General features: G+C 40.7%; 1 protein-coding gene across 16 annotated transcripts in view; it reads right to left on the bottom strand.

Moving 5' to 3' along the window:
• TLE4 (TLE family member 4, transcriptional corepressor) overlaps positions 1 to 23,001 on the bottom strand; it is a 142,183-nt gene that overhangs the window by 68,221 nt on the left and 50,961 nt on the right. For 8 of the 16 annotated variants that reach the window (XM_045882295.3, XM_045882297.3, XM_064579775.1 and 5 more), the window contains 2 exons: positions 1,547 to 1,751; positions 63 to 79 (listed from right to left, as the gene is read on the bottom strand). In XM_045882295.3, the coding sequence (XP_045738251.1) occupies positions 63 to 79; positions 1,547 to 1,751 (222 nt within the window). The remainder of the gene's footprint in view (positions 1 to 62; positions 80 to 1,546; positions 1,752 to 23,001) is intronic. The other 8 variants (XM_045882296.3, XM_054509191.2, XM_064579776.1 and 5 more) reach the window with 1 other exon arrangement.

Raw genomic sequence — 23,001 nt, 5'->3', positions numbered from 1 at the left:
ATTGATTCAAATCATTTAGAGACCTTCTAAGCCATTCCTTCATCTGTGAATCTGAGTCCTACCTTGATGGAGTCTCTGTCTATAGGCCAAATAGCAGCAACACAGGCGGTGGGAAAAAGGAAAAAGAAAAGTACCAGTTAGTTTACATAAAATCATACATTTATCAAACTTGATCTCTGCTAAATAATAAATGGCACAGATGTCATCTTTGCAGTAAAGTTAATTATTAATACTGTTCGACCAGATCCACAAAGTGCCAATCTACCTCTGACACAATTTCAGAAACCGAAGCTGGATATTCAGATTATTTACACTCCTTATCGACTTGTCCACTTAAAAAAGTGTTCATAGTCATGCTTCAGCCCGGCTTCATAGCACTAAGAAATATTACAGTGTTTCCAACATCGGAGATGGAAAATTTAGGTCTGTGATAAAAATCATTTACCCAAGATTATAATTCATGGTAATGACAATGAAACAGGAGTAGATATGAGGTTTTAATTATAACCACACCTTTTAACCAATGAATCACCCATGTGCTAACTAAATTCCCACAAAGGAATGCTGGGAGAGACTTCATTTGCTTTTCTGCCACTGACTAATAAAAATTATTAGTAAGCACCATTCAAACATACGGTCACATCAAAATCTCTCTGAACCATTCAAAACCTTTAATGGAGGGAGGAACCCAATCTAGAAGGAGCACAACTGTCCTTTAAATCAATTATTTGCATAAACTATTGTGTTGTTTTTATAGGAAGAAATGAGTTAATTTCATGCTTCTGGTTTTTTTTTTAAGATTTTATTTACTTATTTGTCAGAGAGAGCAAGCGAGCACACAAGCAGGGGGAGCAGCAGGCAGATAGAGAAGCAGGCTCCCCGCTGAACAAGGAGCCTGATGCGGGACTTGATCCCAGGACTCTGGGATCATGACCTGAGCCAAAGGCAGATGCTTAACCGACTGAGCCACCCAGGCATCCCTAATTTCATGCTTCTAGACAGCTTGTGTGAGAGAGGTAGTTAAACCAACAGATTTCATTAATTTGGGCTGCACTTTCTCAATTACTAAGACTACTAAAATTGTTTTCTTACCTGAGAGATTTTTACTGCACCATATAGGCTGATCTGATTTATAAATAATAATTGACTGTCAAATTATCAAGTGAGTCTTTATCAGTAAGTCCTTCCCCAAAATAGAATAGGTCAAAATTAGCTATTAACGTCACTCACTATTTCAAACACAGAGAACTGTGGGATTTCATTACTGATTTAGACGTGGGGAACATGGGACGCAGCAGAGGATCAAAGGCAATAACCAGGAAACAGGACCCCTTGCCTTTGGGGACTGCATTCACTTTTGCCAACCACTAGGGGATCCTTTGGAAAAAGACTGCTTCCAGTCATTCATTTACCTTCCAGCAGAAATCCTTTGTGTAGTCACAGGGAAAATTAAATCCAGAGACAGAATAAACAACGGCATCCAGAACCCACCCTCGGTGGCAGGCAGGTAACAGCAGACTGACGACATCTCGAGAGAATCACTCACCTCTTTGGTGATCATTGTCATGGTGCTTCTTCTCATCTTTAATTGGCAGGTGGGACTGGCCTCCCAGGGCACTAGAGAGGGCCAGAAGGCCGGCGCTGCTCCCAATGGGTGGAATGGCAGGGGGCTGAAGCCCCGAAGGGTGTGGGGTCAGAGGCACCGGCAGACCATGTCCATGTGATAAATGCTGGGCCTGGAGTTGTTGCTGCTGTGAGGAATGAGACAAAGATATTGAACTTGTTCCCTATACCCGTGCCCCCTTGCAAAAGAAAAGAGGTGCGAAGAGATCCTGGAAAACCCAGCACCCACGAAGGAAAGATTTATCCTTCAGGTACAAATTTTTTAGAAAGGGAGGGAGGGGGAGATGTAGAGTGGAGAAATGCTCCTTTTTCCTTAGATTTGGGGATTTTGCACCATACTGTAAGGAACTTAATTTTTAATAGTGAAATTAGCTAAGTACCTTTTAGTAGCTGAAACTCAGGTTTCTTCAACAAAATGTCTGTATTTTGTTCTCCCAAACATACGGCCTTGCTATCGTACATTTCTAATCAAAACATATACGTGACTAACTGTTAAAGCAGTTATGTTGAACAAAAAAAGCTGAAAATTGAGAAAATTAGTGTTAAACAGTTCTCCCAGAACCGCTGCACAGCATGCAGCGGGAGTTAATTTGAAAGAGAAAACCTGAATTAACAACCCAGAAAAGGAAACTGGTTGCAGCCACCGTTTTAAGCCCTTTAAGTGTCCTCAGCGGTACTTGAGCAAATTACTAAAGAAAATCTAATGTAGCAAGGCTGGGGTCCTCCTGTAGGCTTGCTCAATAATGCCGAAATAATTGGGCACTCTGTGCACGTTTAGTGATGCTCGAATGGAAAGCTAGAGGCCTGCCCTCGCACTCTTCTCCAGCGGCCGCCTCTGTGTTGTGACAGGTTTATCTGAGTGGGACTGTGATGCATGAACCGGTAACTGTGCTGACAAGAGTTTAAAGTCATTTTCCCCAGCACACTGGCAACACATGGAGAAAGCCCTCGAGAGGCTGGAATGGGAGTGCTTGACCTCAGCAGAGGCCGCATCACGCTCAGCTACAGGAACTGCTCTGGGCAGGCCTTGCTGCCACCACCGGGTGCAGAGGAGGAGGGGGAGGTGCCGGAAGGACTCGAAGTTAAATATGTCCCTCCACAGGCACCCCCTTCCCCTGGAGACCCTGCCTAATGGTGTTCCAGGAGAACAAGTGCTGAGGAATTTGCAGACTGGCTTTTGTAGTGATTACATTTTAGTTAATGCCTCCAAGTGAATCACTTGTCAGATCTATCCTATGATAGCCCAACAGTCTTCTAGGATCTTCCCAAGTAGGACTGTGGATGCTGCTCCCCTTCACTGATAAAAAGGATCTTGAAATATCTTTTTTTATATTTAAAGAAAATACTTCAAAGAAAGAAGTGAATTATTTTTTCTCCTCCCCCAAATCGCTTTTATTTCCTTCCTCTTCCCCTCTACCCATCGTCTTCCTGTGTCTGACTATAAAAGTCAAATTACAGCACTAATTAGCTCTTTTCTCCAATTGACCTGCAACTATTTTCTGGACTTAAAATATAGCCAACAAAGTACTAACATGCACTTAAAATATAGCCAATCAAGTACTAACACTTTTTTTTTTTAAGGTACTAACACTTTTAAAGAAAGTTCACATATATAAAATCGAAAAATCGGAGCAGTGATCCAGATATTCCACCAACCAACGCCCACCCTACAGTCCTGCAAAGCTCTACCTAACTGAGTAATTCAACGCTGTGTATTTCTCCTTTTGAGGAGCCAAAATCATGTTCATAGTTCTTTATGTACTGTAACTTAGTTGTGACCAAAAGTATGAGCACACGATCATATTTTCTAAACGAAAATAACGTCTATGAAGAAAACAAGGCCTTTAGGTAAATATATGGCAAATTTATTTCAAAACCTTATTCAACTGCAATCACCAGAAACTGCTCCACTTCCCTTTCTCCTCTAAATCTCCTAATACTTCATGTGTATGGGTTGGGCCTATAGCCACTTTGTACCTCAGATCAGAGTTCAATTGGCAGACATTTATTAAGAGCCGGCAAATGTGTCTCTCTTATCACCCTTCCTAGACTCTAAGCTCTGTGAGTCTACATCTGACGCAAACCCTAGCTACCTGCAGGCACTGAGACTCAGAATACCTGGGCAATTCCAAAATATGTACATCGATTTCATTAGACATTAAAAAATAAAAGACTCAGCCAAAAACAATAGCTTCAATGATCCAGGTGTTTCACTTCTATTTTTCTCTCTCAGGACACAAAATAAGCACTATCACCTTCATTTTTCTACCCAACCAGGAACATTTCAAAGGCAGAAAAGATAACCCGAGTCTGCTACACACATGCCATTCACAGGAGAGACTTCCCGAGAGCCTCACTATCCCACCTCAAAGTAGCTCTGACACCAGCTTCTCCTCTTCTCCCCATCTGTCCATCTTTGAGGAAGGAGGGGGCCTTTTCCTTTCTGAGGCCAAGACTCTTCCCTGCCTACACAGGCTGTGTCAGCTGTCCATCCCTCTTCCTTTCAATGCTGTTGATTCTCCAGGGCTCTCCCCCACCTTCAGCGGTTCTGTCACTGATTCTGTCCTTCTGCTAGCCAGCTGGATACCAGCAGCCCTAGGGTTTTGTTTAAGATGAATTGCCTAGTGAACGCCAAAAGAACCTGGGGTAGCACTTTTTCAAGAGGGAAAAAACACTGTATTTTAATCACTTTTTGTGTCCTCCACTGCCCCTAACACAGTGCCCTGCACATAACTGGCACTTGATAAATGTTTGTTAAATTTAATTAAAATAACCTTCTTTTGCCCTCTTCAGCTACTGGCCAAATATATACATATATATATATATATATATATATACACACACACACACACACACACACACACACACACACACGTATATATATCCTTGACCTTGCAGAGCCAAACTTCTCTAAACACTAGTGTAAATTTGCTCTCTCCACTTCTCAGGAAGACACACACACACACACACACACACACACACTCTCTCTCTTCCTCTTTAACCCCCTATAATCTGGATTCCAGACCCATCCTTCTCATGAAACTGATGACCACCCAGACAGCAATTAGTTCAAGATTTTACAATTTCCTCTCTGACATCCATGCAGCCATAGACAGTATCTCCTCCTTGTTGAAACTTTCCTCTACCTGCTTCAGGAATACCACAATGATCCCCAAGGCCTCTCTTTACCCATCTGAATGCTCTGCCATTAGCTTTCCTTCTTGGTTTTTTCTCCTCCTGCTCACTAAAGAGGAACAGTCCTTAACTTTTTGCTCCTCTCCCACGCTCTGATAGCCCTGGTCTAACTTCTTGCCAGCCAATTCTACTTGGCAGCCCAGCATTACGTTAAAACAAAAATGTTTAACACAAATGCCCTAGGTAACTTCTGCTGGCTCAGGTTAACCAGCTGCCATTGATTGTTTTTCTTCTGTGCTCCTACACCCTTAATCACCAAATCCGATCAATTCTCAATTCCTTGTATTTCTACCACCACCACACCCATCAGACCCTTATTACACTTTGATCACAGCAAGCCTCCATTAGCTCCCCTGAATTTCAATGAATTCCCATCTGCGTCACCACTGGCATGTCACCTCCCATCTCTGGAAACCACCTCACCCTTACCTGTAAGCTGTTAAGTCATCCACCCCAGCTCACCTCATGTTCCAACCATTCTGCCAAGGCCTCTCAAACATCCCATGTGTCTGCTATTGCACAGGATCCCCTGTATCATTCACTGGCACAGGTTGCCTTGTAAAGGTACTGTTACTCATCTTTTTATGGCTAAGACGACCTCGGACTTGCCAGCAAGACTGTGAGGTTTTGGAGAGAAGAGACCAGCCTCTAGCCTCTGCAACCCTGGCACCTAACTCCCCACTATTCAGTCATATGTATTTAGTCATACACTTAAAGCTTTTGATAAATTTCCACTAAATATGAAGAGAGTTCCTATATACCCCTCACCTGGCTTCCATTAAAGTTAACATCTTACATAACCACAGAAATTATCAAAATTAAAATACTAACATAGTGCATTACTATTAATCAAACTACAGACTTTATTCAGATTTCTCTAGTTTTTCCACTAATGCCATTTTTCTGTCCTAGGATGCCACACTGCATTGAGAAGTTTTAATGTTTCACATGTTATTATACCAAAATTATAAAGCCCTTTCATAGATCTTAAGAATGGCAACATCCAAATTACAGTCACGCTGGTGAATAGAATATGCCTTGAACTTAGGAGAGAAAAAAAGAATGAGAAGATATGAACCCATTTCACAGGTCATCCACTATACATACAAAATATCAAACAAAAAAAGCATACTCAGTAGGACACCTGGTAGAAAGGAGTAATCTTTATCAAGTATTTAAAATACAAAATTATAAAATAAGAATGCAATTAAGTAAGTCACCAAAAGATATATGACAAAAATGTAAAACAGATATGCAGAAATAATTTAGTATGTTTTAAAATGTTTACATCAATCAAACAGACTACTTTCTGTATTAGGTGGTCATTTTTAAGCTTCTTTGGAAGTTCACACTTAGAAACTATCCTAGAAATAGAATGCCAGATGCACACTGATAATGACTCCTGATTAGTCAATAAAACAAACATATAAGACGCCATCTTCTTTAAATAAAAGCAGTGAGTCACCAACAAATCAACTGAACCCCACCCTTTCCTTGATTAAAAAATAAAATGGCTTCAATCTATCAAATTTCAAGTAACATTCAAGAATTCAACACAAAAAAGAATCTCTGTCAAGTCTTCTCATCGACAGAGGAAAACTCAAAACAGTTTTCCAGGGAGAGAACGCAGTTTCACTGGCTATTATTCCAGAAGCTGAGAGTAGCATAACTTAACGGACTGCCCTACAACACAAGGCAAGCTTGCTGAGGTTGCCCCATGGCGTCCTCTGTCCTCTGGCCTCTGCCCCATCCGTGTTAATTACAGAGCAATTAACCTGCAAGGTTTACTACTTTATGCTACTACAGTCATGCTAAGAAACGTAAAACCTCTTGCTTTTAAAAGACGGAAGGAAAGGAAATATATATTAAGAGTACATGGTTCAACACTGACTTGTTACTAAAATAAGACAAATCACCATCTAATTATATAAACAAGCAAGTTAAAAAATGATGACTTTATAAGAAAAAAAAGCCAAAATTCAAAAAGAAGGGCACAGACTGTAGTACCAATTAAACATTAAAATAAAATACACTCTATGTAACCATAACTGAGAAAAACCTACTGAGAAAGATCCATATCTTGGAAAAATTCTCACTGAGCTCCCAGGCTGTTACTATTTTTCAGTTACTTATTTAAAAAAGGGGGGGGGTGGTAAAAAGGAAAAAAAAAAAAAAACCCAAAACACTCTCATCTCAAACTACAATACAAAATAAAAATCCTTTTTTTTTTTTCTCCTGGTCCCCTTGATGGGCCATTCAAGAGAATAAACATTAAAGTGGAGTGAACTTTAAACTTAGACAAGTAAGCATTCCATTAAGATAATTAATTTAATTTTGAAAAATAGACAGTAATTAACTTCTGAAAATATACAGCAAATAGGTGGTAGTCATAGCCTCAATTCTCTTAACAGCTTTTTATTGGAGTTTCTATAACAAAGAATTATTTCCCTCCAGTTTCAAGTTTGGAACAAAGGGTAGGAAAAGACCCACGAGCAAATCAAGTTCACAGGAAATGTTTTTTGAAATGTTATCTTTCTACAAAAAGAGGAATTACTTTTTTTAAAGACTGTATTTATTTATTTATTTATTTATTTGAGAGAGAGAGAGCATGAGTTGCGGGGGGCAAGGGGGGGAAGCAGACTCCCCGCTGAGCTGAGCAGGGGGCCCTACACAGGACTCCATCCCAGGACCCTGAGAGCAGGACCTGAGCTGAAGGCAGACGCTTAACCAACTGAGCCACCCAGGTGCCCCAAAGAGGAATTATTTATAATCAAATGTCCCCAACTGCTTGATTACCAGGGCCTGACAGGCCAATGACCAAGCAGGAGCAGGGTAAATGCAGAGCTTCAGTAAATACATATCCCTAGCAATTCTGGACAACTCCAACTGGAAAACCAGGCAGAGATTTTCTTGCCCATTACTCTCATCTCTATTATGCTATCAACCACAGAAAAAATCCTAAAAAGAAGAAAAAAAAAAAAAAGCAGCATCTTTCTCAGAACAATGACACCCCAGTAGCAATGAGCACACTTAGTGTCATATCTTGGTTTCTTTACAAAAAAAAAAAAAAAAAAAAAAAGGTGCATGGTGAGCCTGCTAGCTCTCGTGCCAGGGAGTAAGAAAGCTATCTAAACTAACCAGGAGTGACCCCTAGAACACCGAGCTGACCAGAACGGGTCCTGACTGGCAAAACTCAAGACAATTTAAGCATCATGAGGAATAATAACTGTAACAGATTCTAACACATTTAACACATTTTAAGAAACAGTTTCCAGGAGTGAGGTCCATGGTACCCCCAAGAAAACAGGTGGGGCTGTGGGGCATTCTGGGGCCAAGGACTAGGGAATGGTTCCCAAATTCACAACATTCTTGCACCAGCTGGTCAACGTGGGTGCACAGAGCACGCAGGAGCTAACCAGGAGACACCATGCTGAGAGAAGTAATGCGGGACCCAGTGACCTTCACTGAGAAAAGCTTGGAAAGAGGAGGCAACAGACCCTGAAATGGAGTAGCAAGCCCACGAAGGGCCCAGGACTGGGCTGGTATCTACACCCTTTGAACTGTGAAGATGTCCTTTGGTAAGGATGCTATCTGTGGGGGCTGAGTTTGAGAAAGGAGATCCTGAATAGTAGTCGGTGATGCACGATAATGAAGAGGCCAGCAGAGCCACCAAGCTGGAATCATTACCATCTATGTAAGCAAGAGCCAGTCACTTAACATTTCCAGGCCTCAGTTTCTTCATGTAAAAATTGGGAACAGTTTTAAAATCTATCCCCTGAGGGTATTAGGAGAATTCTAGTTCACATAAAACCTTTAGCACAGGGCTCGGCAAATAATAAACAGTAAATGGTGTCTCACTGGAAAAAGGTATCCAGAAGTCAGTCCGTCTGTCCGTCCGTACACACACACACACACACACACACACAAACACACACACGGGGGTGGGGGAGTAGGGGGAGTTCTTCTTTACAGAATATTAATTTAAAAGGGAAAAGAATTTAAAATTTACCACTTCACCACTCCCAATGTATTAATAGCATCAACCGAGGCTAAAAACCAATGGGTAAGAAGTTGTTGGGGGTCAAGTGATTCACTGTCAAAGCATCACCCCACAGATTACCAAGCTTCACCAATAAGGTGATACAATGTAATACTTAACCTGAATCTAAACATGAGGAAACAATCAGACAAATCAAGGTTGTGAGACATACCATAAGACTGGTCTAGAATCTTCTAAAATGCCCAAGTCGTAAAGTAAATGGTTTGGGGACTGTTCTACCTTAGAGAAGACTGTAGAGACCGAGGAACAAAGACATTTGTGAGTATGAGTCACAGAAGGCAGGGGAAGCTGCTAGGAAGATAAAGTGCTACCACAGACATTTTATGTACTGGAGAATTGGGAATACAAACAATACCCTGGATTTGCAGATGTGTTAAGTGTATCATCCTGATTTACGAAAATACCCTCGTTCATAGAAGATGCATGCTGATGTATCACGAGGTGAACCCGTCGTGATGATGGCCTCTTCCTTTCAAACAGTACAGCACACATGCAAAAGACAAAATGTTAACTGGTTGAGTCTAGGTGCTGAGTACACAGTCTTGATTTTACTATTCTTTCCACTTCTCTGTAGTTGTTGGGATGGGAAAAATAGATGCACCCTTTTGGACAGAAGATTGGGAGGTCTTGGGGCACCTGGGTGGCTCAGTCGGTTGGGCGGCTGCCTTCGGCTCAGGTCGTGATCCCAGGATCCTGGGATCCAGCCCCGCGTCATTGGGCTCCCTGCTCAGCGAGAGCCTGTTTCTCACTCTCCTCCCTGCTTGTGCTCTCTCTCGCTATCTCTGTCACTATCTGTCTCTCTCTTGCTCAAATAAATAAATAAAATCTTAAAAAAAAAAAAAAGGATTGGGAGGTCTTTTTTTTTTTTTAAGATTTTATTTATTTATTTCAGAGGGAGAGAGCACACAAGTGGGAGGAGGGGCAGAGGCAGAGGGAGAAGCAGACTAGACTCCCCTCTGAGTGGGGAGCCTGAGCCCACCTGAGTCAAAAGCAGAAGCTTAACGGACTGAGCCACCCAGGTGCCCCAGCTGGTTTTGCTTTTAACAAATACATCTAGCAAAAGCCAATAAGTGAATACATGGCGAGAAGCAATAATAAAAAGAACTTGCAGATTAACTCACAAAGTGATAATGACAAGAAACGGGAGGGGAAAAATCCCCCAAATCTGATTATTATGTTAACTTTCCCATCGGAGATCCTGTTAGAATTTTTTCTGAATTGGTCCAAAGTTTACTAGGAAAGATAGTTCTAAGCAAATTAATAACAGAAATACCATTTCCTAGAAACTTGTTTAAGCTTCAAAAAAAAATTTTTTTTTAGAGATTTTTAACCTATATCTTACTGAAACCAATGCTTCTATTTTGTGTTTTAGTCGTTAAAGTCACCGAGCTAGGAGATCTTCCTCAGGAAATTTTCTTTAGTTATTTCAGAGTACTTTAAAAAAGTCAAGCTGCGTTTAAAAAGGCTATCTACTTTAGATTCTTCAGTAATCCTGCAATTGACCTTCAAAAGTAGAATGAATTTCAGATGACACTGAGATGAGCTGCTTTCCAACATTTTGACCAAAACTCATGTGTATACGTGTGGACATGCAGGTATCTGCAGAGAATACACATGTCAACAAAACAAAATTTTAACAATACCAAATAGTATGTGTAGCTCCCCGTAATATTTTCTATTCTCTTCTACTTTTTAATAAAAAATGTTGACGATGGCTCACTGAATTGATTTCACTGCACACTCATGAGTCTGACTCACAATTCGAAAAACAGTGAACCAGGTTGTGATATTGTGACTTACAGTAATTATATGTTTAGTCTTTGTCCACTATTTCTGGCACAGAGAACCCTTGAGATTTCCTAAGCAATGAGAGCAGCAAAGGTGTCATTTGCTATGTTAATGAGGTGACTTTGGGGGGTGGTTGCTAGGAGAACCAACTGTGTGATTAGAGGGTTAGAACTTCAGCCCCACTCTCTGACCTCAGGGGAGAGGAGTGGGCTAGAAACTGCGTCCCATCACCAGTGGCCAATGATTTAATCCACCATGCCAAAGCCTCCATAAAAACTCAAAAGTTTGACAGGGTTGGGAAAGCTTCCCAGCTGATCAACACATGGGGAGAGCTGGAGAGAATGTGCACTAGGAGAGGGCAGGAGACTTCACACCCTTTCCCCATATTTTGTCTTATGCAACATATTCTATCTTCTGGTTCCTGAGTTATATCTTTTTTACAGGATATGGCCAATCTAGTAAGTAAGATGTTTCTCTGAGTTCTGTGAGCTGCTGTAGCAAATTAATGGAACCCAAGAAGGGAACTGTCGGAAGCACAGGTGACAACTTGGACTTGCAAGTGGCTTCTGAAGAGGAGGGGATGGCGGTGGTGGTGGGAAGATACCTTGTAGGGCTGAGGCAGGATGCTATCTCCAGAGAGATAGTATCAGAATTTAGCTGAATTACAGGACACCCAGCTGGTGTGAGAGAATTGCTGGTGAGGTGGGAATCCTCCCAACCCGCAGGGATGGGCTTTAGAATCTTATAGGCCAACAGCCACACATGTGAGTCAGTAGATTTTATCAGCATCAAGAATGAAGCACAAGCCCCCACCATCCAGTCCAGTGATGGCACTTGCTGCGCTATGGGGACCTTTCTTAACTAGGGAGGTCTAACCCTAGGAGGTAAGCGATCCTTCATAAGAATCAGAAGAGACTGCCCCTCTGGGGAAGTGATTTTTGAACTAAGACGTAAAAAGTAAGAGTGAGAGCACCTTGCAGAGCGCTGGGAGAAAGGAATCAGGCAAGAGAGAAGCAGGTGCAAAGGCCCAGAACCGGCAAAGGCCCTGAAGTGACCAAGGAAGCAAAATGACGTCTGGTGGGAGCCCAGGGAGCAAGGAAGAAGTATGGTAGAACAGAAATATGGGAATCAGATCATGGACAGAAAGGAATTTAGACTTTGATGTAAGAATAAGGAGATCTTTAGGCCATGGTGAGTTTTTCTGGTTTTGTTTTGTCTTTCAGATTGAACTTTTAGTTTGTCCTTAATGGATTTAAGCTGGATTGTAATCATTTGCTGGCTATATGTGTTACCAGTATCTTCTCTCAGTTTCTGGGGCCTGTCTTTCCATTTTCTTTAGGATACCTTTTAGTGAACAGGTGTTTTTAAATTTTAACTAGGTAATATTATCAATCTTTCTTCTTATGGTTTGAGCTTTCTGTGACTCATTAAGAAATGCTTCTCTCCTCCAAGATAAAGATTCTTCCTGTTTTGGGTTTTTCTGAAAGTTTTAAAGTTCTGTCTTTCATATGCTTTTTGGATTGACTTCTGTAAATGATGAGATAGGTGGACACAATTTCCTTTCTTCCACAAGAATAACCAACTATCCCCTCAGTAGTTACTTACAGGTGGCCATCTTTTGCCTCATTGATCCACATGCCCTTCTAATGTGTATGAATGGATCTATTTTTGAGTATTTATTCCACTGGTTTAAATAAAGACTAATCAGTACTGCAAGCTAGAGTATTAAATAATTTTATAATGTTTAAAATACATGTGAGGCTGGGAGGTGGCCATGATGAAAGGTGGGAAGAGAGACCAGGTGGGAGGTAATACAGGGGCTCAAACCAAAAACTCATGATGACTTGGATTAGGGTTGTGGCAGTACAAGCTGCAAAGAGTAGAAGGAGTGAAGAGAAGTTGAGGCGGCATGAAAAGATATGGTTATGGAAGGAGCAGGGCATGAGACTAACTGAAGGAATCCAGGATACTCTGTTAACACCAGGCCCCTAGTAACTGGGTAGATGATTGTACTATTTACTCAGATGGGGCAGAAGTGAGGAGGAATGGGTCTATAAATACAATTTTGCTTTGTAATTTTTCTAAATACCTTATTTTTATAGAGCAGCTTTAGTTCACAGAAGTTATAACTTCTTTAGATCAGAAGAGTCATGTGTGTAATGAACAAGAAGAAGAAAAAGAAATTAAAAGTCACGCAAAATCCTACCAGCCAAAAAAACAACTCATGTAATGATCGAGTCCATCTAGTATTTTTTTCAATGCATATATAAGCCTTTTTTTTTTAATTTTTTTTTTAAGATTTTATTTATTTGCAAGAGAGAGAATGAGAGACAGAGAGTATGAGAGGGAGAAGGGTCAGAGGGAGAAGCAGACTCCCTGCTGAGCAGGGAGCCTGATGTGGGACTCGATCCCGGGACTCCAGGATCATGACCTGAGCCGAAGGCAGTCGCGTAACCAACTGAGCCACCCAGGCGCCCATATATAAGCCTTTTAAAACACAAATAACATCATGCTATCTTGTAGTCTAAAGTTCTTCTTATTTAGTGTGTATCAAACTTTTCCCCATATCCCTAAGTAATACTTCGCTTCATTTGAAATGGCTGCATAGTATCTGCCATTGTAATAGATACATGAGAGTTCATTTAAGGGATCCTCAATCGTTTGGTTCAAGTTTAGGTTGTTTCCAATTTTGATGTATATATGGAGTCACCATGGTATTACAAAATACCAGTTAAGACAGTGAGTTTCTCAACAAGTTATAGAATACCAAATCAAAGTGGCCTGAGTAACAGAGATTTTTATTTCTCACTTAACAAGTCCAGGGTTAGTCGGATGACCTGGCGATATCAAGGTTTTGTGTCAACATCTCTCTGGCTCTCATGGCCTCTCATATCCCATTTCCACACCAAGATGGCTGCCACAGCTCCAAGCATTAACTCATCCTCACACAACTATGTTCAAATGCAGAAAGAGGGCAATTTTCTTTTTCTGGGTCTTACTGTTAAGGAGAAAACGGTATCTCCTTATATAGCTCATGGACTTGGATAGGGTCACTGGCCCACAGCCCAGCTGTGAGGAAGGCTGGACAGAGCACCTGGATTTTAGCTTCCACAGCAGGAGGTATAGGCTCAGCCTGCAAAAAACCACCAACAAAACCTGCCCTGGCATCTATCTGCTCACAGGCCAGTCGGAGGCTATCAGCTGAAAGAGACCCCAAACCACCTCTGAGCTTTTAATCCAAGTAGGCCGCAGCTTAAACTTCTTGCAACAGTTCCTTCTCCCAGATACTCGTTTGTGCAGAGAAGTATCTACAAATTGCTTATGGTCAACCCAGAAATACCCAGGGGGAAAAATACATGACTGCCACTCCGCTTCAGAGCCACAGTGGCACTGGCCCTGTTGGTCACAGAGGATAAACTCTCCCCCCTTTTTATGAATCCACCAAGGGAAAACAATGTATGAAAATCACAAGGGACAGAATGGCTGTGGAACTGCCTTAAAAAGGGCTCTAGAATGTACCATTTTGAGTTTTCCTGAAAAGGTTTATGTGTAGGGGTTAGAGTTAACTCTTGCTTATTAGGTCAACATGACTATTTCAGTGTGTGGTATTACTGCATCCCACAAAGCAGCTATAATTCACAAGCAGAACAGACAAGAATTTCTCCAGATGGAGAAACGAAAGCAGGAAAAAAGTACAACTGATCGTAAGACCATGAAATAATTTCAAATAGGACTCCCCCAAATATACTGGCAATCCCCATAGATTCTTATCTATGTACCCTTTGACTGGCCACTGGCCCTCTAGGGTCCTCTTCTACCAGTATTCCCTTCTTCAGCCACTGCTGCCTATAATTCGCTTACCCTCACACATCTGCATTCACTAGGTAACTGCTACTCCGGTGCTTGGTTCATGATTTAAATATTAACATGATTTATCCATCTTTGGATTTACCTCTCCCATGAAATCATGAGCACCGAAGAGGCAGGGACCAGTTTTTAATTGTCATTGTGTCCCAGAACTTTAAAGGGTGCTGGTATAAACAGGAAACTAATAAAGTTTCTGAAGGAATATTTACTTGTCTGTATTTTTTTTTTTTAATACAACTATATGAAGGCAGCTGCTGGCTCCAGTTAATTCTTCTAAATATAAACAAAATCCCAAGCAGCCATTATGAACAAGCATTTAAAGCTTAAATGTTTCATATGGGTAATTTATGTTCCACAGTACCTATGATGATATCAACAAAGTGTAGCTTTGGGTTTTTTGTTTGTTCATTTGTTTTTGTTTTTTAAACCATCAACAGTTCAAGGAACTCCCCCATCCCCTGGGCAATATTTAGAAACAAAATCAGTATAAAGTCCTGATCTCCAGGTTTCTGAACAAATGTCTAGGAATGTCTCCTCTTTTAATGCTACAGACAACTGCTTTCTAACTGCATGCATCCCACCAGGAATTTTACTATTTCCCATCAGGACCCGGCACAGTTCTTCTGCCATAAAACACAGGCTCAAACATTTTTGTGTCATGGGACCTTTTGTGAAACTAAGTCCAAAATTTCTTCTCTAGAAAATGCACGTATCTCTTTCACCCACCCATAATTTTGTCAACATTTCAGGGAGCTAATGGACAGCCTAATACCCAAGCATGAAATCCAAGAAGATCCAAGGACCCAGGTTTAAATACCAAGGACCTAGGTTTAAAAGTGGTGTTTATAACAAATTGTGATTCTTACATATGAAAGTAAGTTACAACAGACAGAAACATAGTATGAGTCAGGAGTAGCCAGATGATCTGTTCAACTAATATGCTTCAGACAACTTGGGCTAACCAATTAGTATGTGCATCAGGCACACCCAATTTCCATTTCCTTCACTGAGCTCTGGGCACTAAACACTGGACAATCCTACAGTGGATCTTGGGATAAAGAGACTATTGATCCTAGTATAAAAGAAAGAAGAACACAGAGTCGAGGGAACAAATAAGGGACAAGTGTAACAGAATGGTTAAATGTGTGAGCTCTGAAGTTGGTCTAAGTGTAAACCCTGTTCTGCCACTTCCTCCCTGTGTGGCCTTTAGAAAACTACTTACCCCTTCGGAGCTTTGGTTTCACTTTTTATGAAGTTGGGAAGGTAATACTATCTTCCACATGGGGTTGATGTGAAGATTAAACACAGTACTGACACAAAACAAATCCTAAACATTTACTATTTTTACTTACCTGTTTAGGGAAAAGAATCTAAGCCTAGGGATGTAAATCAAGAGAAATAACTGTGACACAAAAGTGTCTCAAAAAAAGTCTCTAGTTTTAAAATAAAAAAACCCCCACAGTTACCAAAATAAAGAGGCTTAGAAACCATACAGTGCATACAATGTTAGAAAAGTGAGAATACTTTGGTGGTTATCTGCTCCAGCCATGCAGCCTACAGGTGAGAAAACTGTTAGATGAAATTCCTAAGATCATACTGTAAGTGACACTGGTGGATTTTCTACCAGTCCAGACTTCCTCTCAAAATTGTGTGCATGGGGGGAGGGGGGGGAGAGGATGCAAAAATAGCTCAAAATAGAGTATTTAACAAATATTTATTAAACAGATATTTATTAAACATAATAAATTACTGCATGTTTATTGAACAAATAGTTACTGAGTACTTACTATACAAATATTTTTTGAACCCGATGAGCTACACATTGTTCTAGGCACCACGGCAGGAAAAGTGAACAAGATTTCACTTGCTAGTGAAGGGAGTGTGATGCATTCATGAACAAATAAATGGTAAATGCTATGAGAAAAACAGAACAGGCTAATAAGGCAGAGAATGAACTGGGTAAAAGAGCTACTAAAGCCTGCTGATCAGGGAAGTCCTTTCTTGGGAGATACATGAGCTGGGACTTTAAGGAGCACTAGGAAGACCATGTCAGGACATGGAGGGCAGGCCTTCAAAAGTGCTGATGCACAAACCCTCAGTCAAGAAGCAGCCTGGGGTGACCCAGGGACAGAGGAAAGAGGCCAATGTGGGAATGTGGGTGAAATACAGTCAAATGAAGAGAATGAGTGGTATGTGACATCAGAGAGGTGGGCAAAGAGTCAGCTCACAAAGAAATTTGTAGGCCACAGTAAGATATATAGACTTCATTCTAAGCAAAACTGGCAGCCCTCAGAGACTGGTTTTAAGCAGGGGAGCAATAGGATCTAAGTTGTATTCCAGAAGATCAGTCTGGCTGCTGCAGGTAGGATAAAGCAGAGAGAGACAAATGCATAAATAAGAAGCCCTATGAGGAGGCTGGAGACCAGAGGAGGGAAGACAGCAAGTATAGTAACCCTTGACAGAAGAGTCTGGAGGCAGAATAGATACCATTTTTGATAGGAGAGAAGTTTTTTTATTGAGCTTGGATTCTTTCCTCCCTTCTTCCATCAGCCAGTCTCTAGGACATGGACAATGAAGACCCAAGTTCTGAGGGGTACTGGAAAGAGGGCAAGCAAGAACAGCAAAGAATAAGCACAGAACGGAATGGGGAATATCGATAATGAAAGCTACAGATATTGAGACAGTGTGTCACTGGCAAAAGAACAGACACCCAGTTTAATGGAGCAGAAGAGAGTCCAGAAGAGGACCCACATACATATAGTCATTAGATCTTCAACAATGGTACAAAGACAATTCAATGGAGAAAAGAGTTATTTTAACAAATGTGCTGGAACCATCGAATCCAAGGTCCGTCTGAAGAAAGAAAGAGAGAAAGAAAGAAACTGGACCTTTATCTCATACCATAAACAAAGTTAACTCAAACTAGATCACAGGCCTAAACATATAACTTCTAGAAGAAAAGCCAGAAGCACATCTTTGTGGTCTTGGGTGAGACAAAGATTATCAAAAGACAACAGCGAAAGTTAAGACTCATGAAGAAAAAAAGTTCATAAATCCGACTTCGCAGCGTTAAAAATTTCTGCTCTTCAAAAGATACTGTTAAAACAAATTAAAGGACGATTACAGATTGGGAGAAAATATTTGCAAAATATACAAAGGACTTACACCCAGAGTATTGTTTTGCTTTAAACTCTCAGAACTTCATAATAAAAAAATAACTGACTCTAGGAAAAAGGGAGGCAAAGATAATGAGCAGAAACTTCCCGAAGAAGACAGAGGGACGGCAAGTAAGTACACAGGCACTCAACACGTCATCAGCTGTTATGGAAATGAAGAAACGCACGAGTACCACCGTCCACCTATCAGAAATGGCTGACAACTTGAAAAGCCTACAATATCGCGTACTGCTGAAGATGTGGAGCAAACGTTGTCTCACAGAGCCTATTAGCGAGAGTGCAAAACTATATGGCCACTCTGGAAAATAGTAGGTCAGTTACCTCCAAAATACACTAATAAGCACGTAACTCAGCTATCCCACTTCCAGGTAATTACCCAGAAGAAAGGAAATCTTATATTCACTTACAAAAACTTACACAAATCTGTATGTTAAAATTTACTGGGACTTTGTTCACAATCACAAAAAGCTACAGCTAACCCAACTGTCCTTCAAGGAGTAAACACGCTAGTGTACCCTACAATAGAATATCGTTCAGCCATACAAAGGAACTAGGGATACAGGCAGGCACAGACAAATCTCAAATGCATTACTCTAAATAAAGATGAAAACTCAAAAGGCTATATAATGTATAATTCCACTTATAGGACATTCTCAAAAAGGCTCACTTTGGGAGAAAAAACTTCATGGGCAGGTGCCAGGGGCTGCAGGAGGGAAAAGAACTGACTACACAGAACAAGGGAATCTGGGGAGGCGGGACGAGAGAAATATCCTGTATCCCCATAGTGGTGGTAGTTTACATGCCTGTATTCGGCTGTCAAAACTCACAGGACTGTTATGCTAGAAAGGGTCAACTTCACTTTATATAAATTATACTTCAATAAATCTTTTTGAAATATACAGAATATCAATAATGAATGTGTACTGCTAAATTCCTAATTCCAAATATAAAAAATATAAATTCATAAATGTATGCCTCATTTTTATTATGGTTTCTACTGTCTCTCTTTATTCTGTTGTCCTTGGAAACTAAAGTTTTACTGAAATTAAAATGTGTAAATTAAAAGTTGATTATGTGTAGTAAAATGCAAAACCAGAAAGCGTACAACTACCAAAACCTTAAAGATGATTCAAATGTAATTTGAGGATCATTTCAGAATACACTTAAGAAAATGTTTAAAAATATCACTCAAAGAGAACATAAAATGTGCCCCTCTGATATGACTTGGTGAAGGTATTCAAATATTTGCTTAATGAATGAAGGAGTAGATGTAATCATTATTTTTAACCATTTGATAAAAGGTTCTAACCTTTTCACAAAGGACCTTAGGAAAACACTTATGATCACAAATGCATTTTTAGGTAAAAGATTCCCAAACTGATTTCCTAGGGAACTTTGAGGAGGACACACACCAACAGTCTTTTTAGCCTAAGTCCTTAAACCCTGGAGCTGCTGTTTGGGTGAGTCTGCCTCTTCCTGCCCTCCCAGCTTCGGAAGACACAAGGCAAGAGGTCTGGCTACCTGGGAGCTGCTGCTGCTAATAGGGACACTAAGGGCAAGACGTCAGTAAGAGAATCAGAAAAAGGGATGCAAAAAAGAAAAACAAAACAAACCACTAACCAACCAAAAGGGGTAACAAAGTGTAAGCCTGCAAGCTGCCCTGAGTGAAACCTGCTTTTGTGTGTTAACTCTTCCACCCAGACCCCTGGACCCCTACACAGGCTCAGCCTGCTGTGCTCTGGTGTGAATGAAGTGCAGATTACAGATCTGGGACACTCTACCTTCTCCTTAGTAGTGGAAGCGCAAAGCCCACAGGCCTTTTACTAAGATACACCCACCCAGACACATTCTGCAACTCTTGTCACACTTTGTGAGCTATGGAAATACACTTATTAGTATTAGCAGGAAGGAGGGAGAGAAGGGCTCCTTCCTCAACAGAAAGAAAAAGAACAGCACTTCAGGTTGCCAACAACGAAAGAAAGAGAGAGAGAGGGAGGGAGGAAGGGAGGGAAAAACCGACTAGCTTCTAGAAATTTCTTCTAGGAAAGCTATATAACAGAAATTAACAGAGTATACACCATAAATACAAATTAGAAATCCTGTTCTTTACCCAGGTTTCTTAGGGAGTTCTGAAGTGGAGACAGAGCTAAAAAAAATTACTTAAATATATGAGCGTCTTTGCTATGAGAGAAGGGAAATTACTGCTCTTAGAGCCTCATCAAATTGTAGCACAGATTAGATTATGACTGCATCATTCAATAATGTAGCCCCCTGATCCACAATAAATGAATCAGTTAAAAACAAAACAATAAAAGGGTGAGGGGCAGGACATACCAACATATAGAAGAATGTGTAGACTTAGCATATAAAACTGCTTTGGCTTATGTGCAATCACGGGTTGATCATACTTGTGAGAGCAGGTGAGCAAAGTCCTACAACTACAGAAAACCAGCCTCCTTCCTCCCCGCCCCCCTCCCCAGCCCGTATCCCAGCAAGCTGTGTCCATCATGCAGCCATGGCCAGCATATCTCATAAAGCCTTTAAGGTCCGGGCACACTGTCTGGTAAAGACAGTCACAAAGGTGGAGTAACAATCTCTGATGAAACACCAATCTATTTCACAGCTTGTTTTTAAGTTCATTCCCTATTATATACATTTAGAAAATACCAACAGTCATCAGCTGGGAGAAGAAAAAGAAAGGGACGCTCACCTACAAATTTATGGGAAAGTATTTATTTAAAAAATAAGGTAAAAGCGGAGCTGTTAAAGAAAAAATGTTTTATGCGTAGAACTCATGTCCAAAAACAAAGCACGATTAAAGCATCTGAGTACAAGTGCCTAGCTATAGCTTCGGGCCAATGAAGTAAAATCCTGAGTTTCCTACTTCTTCCAAAAGTAGAGAGACAGGGCTTTGGCTGCAGGTAATTTTAAGAAATGATCCCAGGACAGGAGTGGGACCTAGGGAAGAACGGAAATTCAAAACAAGGATGTAACCCTGAGTTGATGACTACCATGGGCAGCCAGGTGAAACTAGGTCCTGCTGGGACCCTTTGTGGAGCAACGAAGAAAGCACCTCAAAATTGCCCACCAATGGGGCAGGAGGGGGGTCATTTCACTGTTTGCCTGTGTGTCCAGGATGACCCCATGGGGGTAGGTGTAAATACCTCAGCCTTTCATACTGCTCAGGCGTAAGTGAAGAGTGGATTCCCCACCAAGAGCACTTGGAAATGCAAGAGCTTCACAGCGTGGCTGAGGGGAGGTGCTGTCAAGCCTGGGGAAACACTGTAGATGTATTGGCAATGGCCAGAGAGAAAAGCGGACGAGGGAAATGAGGATATTGCGAGAATGTGGTAGCCCAGGAGGGACACCACTGCTTCAGCACTGTGGGGTTATCTGTGCCCCAAAGACAATGGCACAACTACTGCAAAATTAACAATACCTCTAGCAAGCCCTTTATTAGCCCATACAGAGGTGGGATGAAAACGTGGCTCTTGGATACTTAATATCTTTTTCCTTTAGTTGAGAAAGTGAAGTATTTTTAATTGTATTTCGAGTATTATGTTACTGGAAGCTGTGACAGAACAGGCAGGAACACAGAGAGACACACACACACATTTTTATAAATACCTACATGTTTGTATCTTCCAGTTTTTTGCCTAATGACTGATTAGTTTAAAAATACAACAAGAAAAATTACCCAACTGGCGTCTCTAAATGCTTCTGGAACTTAAAATGGCAATTCTGAAATCTAAAATGGAAAAGGAGGGACATACCTTTTCAAACTGTCAGACTGCAAGACCCTCTGCCAAAATGCCAATCTGGAGTGTGTGTGTGTGTGTGTGTGTGTGTAATTTAAGGTCCAATCATATGACAAGGACAATAACACAAAATGCTAAGAGGAAGGAAAAAACCCCTGAAGGTACTGTCTTCCTCTTTTTGAACTAACTCCAACACCTAGGACGGTAAAGGCAAAGCCATTTAAATCATTTCCTTAGTGAATCAAGTAATATTTAAGCAGATTTAATAGTGCTGCTGCTCCAAACCAATGAATTATGGGTTTAAAACCTATTAAAATGTAGTGTTTTTTCCCTGAGCTGAGAGGAGAGAGATTTAAATCCCCTGAATTTTAATATTTCAGCTTGAGCTGCAGGAGGTAGAGAAAGTCCAAATGAACTATTCCATCAGCACCGTTCAAGCATGAACACTTTAATCAGTCTTGCTTCCTTGGGGTTCCCTCACACAGTTTACGCTGTCATTCCGAAAGCACTTAACACGGAGAGTGTGAAAAACCACCAAGGCTTCTTATTGCCTCCACAATCGACGGCAAATAATTTTGCAGACTTCCTATCATTAAAATGTCACTGCTAAAAACTGAGGCTCAGCATTTCTTGTGCTAAACTGCATTTTCCTACAAGCACCATGGCATACCTGTTCTTAAGGAATTTTTAAGGGTTTGTTTTTTTTTTAATGCATATTTCTACCTTTTTTTTTTCCCCTTCAAAGAGTTAGGTTAAAAGGGAGGGTGGAGGGAAATCCAAAGGAACCCCACTTTCTATTTTTACAAGCCAGACATTTTCTTTTCCAATGTTCGTACTAACAAAACTTTTTTTCCTAATGGTGGCTTCTTTAGTGAAATTCTTATGAGGTTCCAAGCCAGTCTCCTTTATTAAGCATAACCACATTCACACAGCATGTGCTGATTATATAGTGTAATGGATTTAAAAAGCATTTTAAGATAGTCAGATGACTCAATTTAATAATACAGGAAATGAAAACATCATTTCTAATTAGATCATATTACGGATTTAAAACTACAATTTCTGTGCTGTTCCAACAGTGTGATCTCGCAGAGATTCTAATTTAAAAACACAGTGGCTGGTAGGACACACAACAAGATCAGACTAGATACATAACATTCCCTCAGCCCATTTCGGGGAACTCCGGGAAAGCTTCAAGGAAATGTGAGATATGACCAACTCAAAACAACACACAAAATATTGACTGCAGAATACGACACAGGAATCTTCCTAGGTTTTTTCCTTATAAATAAAACATAAATGATATTTAACTTATTTCAATCTATCAACAGTTTTAAACTGAACATGACCTGTGAAAGAAATCATTATAACTATGTTTCATTCCATTAAACACAACTAGCTTATTGTCAAGAGAACAAGCCGCCTCTCCAGGTTTCAGGCTCACTTCAGCATTTTGCATTTAAACTGCATGGATCACTGGTTTGGCTCATTTACCAATGAAGGTAGAATAATATTGCAGAGTTAAAAAGGTGCT

Source organism: Mirounga angustirostris, unplaced genomic scaffold (assembly GCF_029215605.1).
Source record: "Mirounga angustirostris isolate CCGP_5_RB_7025 unplaced genomic scaffold, mMirAng1.0.hap1 SCAF_15, whole genome shotgun sequence".
Taxonomy (NCBI): Eukaryota; Metazoa; Chordata; class Mammalia; order Carnivora; family Phocidae; genus Mirounga; species Mirounga angustirostris.
This window is presented reverse-complemented; position numbering and strand designations above follow the sequence as displayed.